At 50.0% G+C, this 3,364-nt stretch overlaps 1 protein-coding gene across 1 annotated transcript; it reads left to right on the forward strand.

The window, feature by feature from the left end:
* Positions 1-609: 609 nt before the first annotated feature.
* Positions 610-2,400, forward strand: LOC147380681 (uncharacterized). Its single transcript, XM_086431385.1, has 6 exons — positions 610-951; positions 1,211-1,369; positions 1,455-1,844; positions 1,924-2,103; positions 2,189-2,248; positions 2,332-2,400. Exons 1-6 carry the CDS (start codon positions 610-612, stop codon positions 2,398-2,400), a joined length of 1,200 nt encoding a protein of 399 aa, XP_086287511.1.
* The last annotated feature ends 964 nt before the right edge of the window (positions 2,401-3,364 follow it).

Genomic DNA, 3,364 nt, shown 5'->3' on the forward strand with positions numbered 1-3,364 from the left:
ACTCGTGGGAGTAGGGCAGCTTTGATTGGTGAGTCCGGAGATAGACCAGCTACGAGGACTCGATATGAGCAGGAGACAGTGAGGGTACCACCTGTGGAGGAGGCGACACAGTCTTCATCTAGCAGCTCTTCTTCAGAGAGCGAGGTAGAGGTCGGCGTCTCTAGACGTCGGTCTGCTGTCCGACGAGTGCCCGGGAGGAGTAGGATTGCAGAGGCGGCAGGCAGAGGTGGTGGTGGTCGAGGTGATGGTGGTGGTAGCAGTGGTGGTCGAGGTGATGGTAGTAGTGAGGACGGTAGTGGTGGCCGAGGTGATAGTGGTAGCCGAGGTCGAGGGGTAGAGGGAGCTCGTGCTTCGATTCCTACAGAAGCCAGAGAGGGTGTGGTGGATACTCCTCTTCTCATTGGATTGAGCAGGCACGTTTCGATGTACGTGCGGATGGACGTGCCGACTCCTTACCCATCCAGCAGCTACAGGGGCAGTTGGAGGACTTTTATGTTAGAGTTCACCCAGTTTACTGAGGATCTGAGGGGCTAGTTTACTCGGGCAGGCTTTGGAGCTTTCTTGAGGATTCCCTACTTTAGGTAAGACCGACCTATTTTTGTTGCGATGATGGAGAGGTGGTTCCCAGCCACGCATACGTTTCATATGCCAGAGACTGAGATTGGCATTCGACCGTCCGATTTTGTCACTATCACTGCGATATCTATGGAGGGAGAGGCCATCTTTCCTCATATGCTGCCGTTAGACGAGGTTGCCGAGTTGATTGGGGCTCCTTATATTCCAGCTGCCGAGGTCGGCAAGCTGCATAGACTGGGCATGCGGTTTTTATGGTCGACCCTAGGCCAGCGGGGTCGGACAGTGAGGCGAGGAGATGCTGACTTTGCTGCAGTCTTCCGTCTCAGTTTCTTACTTTTGTTGGGGAGCTGCTTCTTCTTGGAGGATGACTCTACGGTGATGACCTAGTTTCTCCCTTTTCTTCGAGACATTCGCCGAGTAGCTACCTATGACTGGGGGAGTCTGATTTATGGCACCATCCTTGGTGGCCTAGATCGTATCGTGGAGGGTATCACTTCCCCACGAGGTGGCGGTATCTCTGCCAGATTCTTCTGGCCCTTTATCGAGGTACTTTCTTTCTCAAGTCTTCGAATTTTTGGGCATTTCCTTTCTTTTGATTGATTGGTCTGATCTTGTTGTTCCCTTTTTCTTCCAGCTTTTTGTACATGTTCACTTCCCGTACTATCTGCCTGAGATGCGCCATCCAGATGAGGGCTATCCTCTCGGTGCTTTTTGGGCGACTCGAGATAGGCGCACCATAGAGAGCAATGCCCGTAGTGCCCGGGCCCATTTTGACAGGTGTAGGCTTCATGAGGTGAGTAACTTCTTTTGTTTTGTAGCCCTAGAGCTTCTTTCCAATATTTTAGAATCTCATTGTTTCCCTTTTCTTTGTTGTGCAGATATTTTCAGTCACCTTTCCGGACCTCCCTCAGTCGGTCCAGGAGCGCCGAGAGGTGTGGGCAGCCTTCGATCGAGACATGCGACGAGAGCTCTATCCTTGTTTCATCGGTCGTCTCTTCTATGTGTACTACTTTGGAGAGCGGCTATTCTTTCAGCGTGATCGATCTCTCAGTATCCCAGCAGCTCCGGTGACGCCTTCTTCTATGGATCTATCGGCTGAGGAGTACTTGGCCCAGGTCGGTGGGGTACCGGCACGAGGGCTTCTAGTGGAGGGTGATTACATTGGTTGGTTTAGGACCGCCTCCATTGGTTGCCTGATACCTGCTATGCCCATGCGTGCTGGGATTACTGAGATCGGCGGAGTCTTTATCCGGGAGCATGATGATACTGTGAGTCTTGACTTTTCTCTTTTTCTTGTCTTCTGATTCTCCATATCTGTCGAAGTTTAATCTTCTATTTTCTTCTCAGATTGATGATCTACGTCGCCTCCGAGAGGGGTACAGTGTGATCGAGGCCCAGGAGGCCCGTTGTGCTGAGATGGAGGCTCGGTGGAGAGCGGCTCAGGCCGAGGTGGCAGCTCAGGCCGAGCGTATTCATGAGCTAGAGATGAGGCTGGCCATGAGGGAGTCTCGTTCACAGGCTGAGATGGTACGTTCTTCTTTTCCCTTATCTCTTTCAATTCCATATTTCTATCACTGTAGGCTGATTGCTTTGTTTTCATGTGATGTTTCAGGACTATCATCGACGCCATGATGGGGCCAGCACATCTTCTCATCCACCTCCTCCCACTCAGGTACATTTAATTCCAGTTATCTTCTTTCATTAGCCTGCTTGTAGATTTGCCTGTCATTTGAGTGCATCTGTTTATCTTTTCAGGCTTCGAATGGCGCCGGACCTTCTACCCGACCCCAGCTTTTACTGTACATTCTTCTGATATGGGCTTAGGGATGCATGATCTGCCTGCCTCTTCGGGTACCGGTTCTGTCTTCTCCGGACTGAGGGACGTAGATCTATCTGGCGTTGATTCTGCTGCTCGAGATGCTCCTGGATCAGATGATGATAGATCTTAGGATGTATTTATGAATATACATGTATATATCTGTAGACACCTCGATTTGAACGGGCCCTCACTCGAAGGGGCCCAAAAACAATTCAATAAGTTCGACTAACGGGCCTCAATGGCTCGAATCATCGGAAAATGATATTTTCGCCGAAACCCAAGCCACTAACACCTTTCAATGGGTTAGTAGGTCCACCAAAAGGGTTCGGCACACTCCCATCTACCCCGCTCCATGCAAAATACCAATTTTCCAACAAAAGGGGGGCCAACGGGCCCCTAAGGCCCAAAACATCAAAAGTGGTAACTTCGGTCAAATCAATGTTCTTAAGACCACCCCATGGTCTCGAGGACTCGCAAAAAGGGTAGTGACCCATCCCACAGTTGTTCGACGTCGTCGTTTCGCGCTCGCATGCAAAAATCGATAAATTCCCCAACGGGTCCAAAAGCCCGATTCGCCAACACGTGGCATTTTGATTAAATCAATGGTTTCAAAAAATAAAAAAAAAAAATCAAAATAAATAAAAATGTGAGACGGGGGATGCCACCCCTTCATCCAACCTTCACCGTTCCATCTCCAAATCCGATATCCAATCCAAAACAACCCCCAACGCGGCTAAACCCAAGCTAATACACTAAAAGCCCATAAACCACTATCCATACCCCATTCACTATCCAACCCACAACCCAAGCCATCAACCCTTACCCACATCAACCAATCAACCCCTCAACATCAAAAGATGACACTTGTCATCACCATCCTTCACCTCCCTCATCCAATCACCCACTCCCATCACCATGCTCTAAACAAACCCATCGAACCCATCTCACTTCGCCAAAACGACCGCAACC

This window comes from Akebia trifoliata, unplaced genomic scaffold (assembly GCF_017979445.1).
Source record: "Akebia trifoliata isolate Shusen 1 unplaced genomic scaffold, ASM1797944v1 Contig01117, whole genome shotgun sequence".
Lineage (NCBI taxonomy): Eukaryota > Viridiplantae > Streptophyta > Magnoliopsida > Ranunculales > Lardizabalaceae > Akebia > Akebia trifoliata.

Bases quoted from the DNA above. Each gene is read 5' to 3' on its own strand.
- LOC147380681 (XM_086431385.1), top strand. From the start codon at position 610: ATGGAGAGGTGGTTCCCAGCCACGCATACGTTTCATATGCCAGAGACT. The intron at 1,845-1,923 runs GTGAGTCTTGAC...TTTTCTTCTCAG, and splicing joins TCCGGGAGCATGATGATACT to ATTGATGATCTACGTCGCCT. The intron at 2,104-2,188 runs GTACGTTCTTCT...GTGATGTTTCAG, and splicing joins CTCGTTCACAGGCTGAGATG to GACTATCATCGACGCCATGA.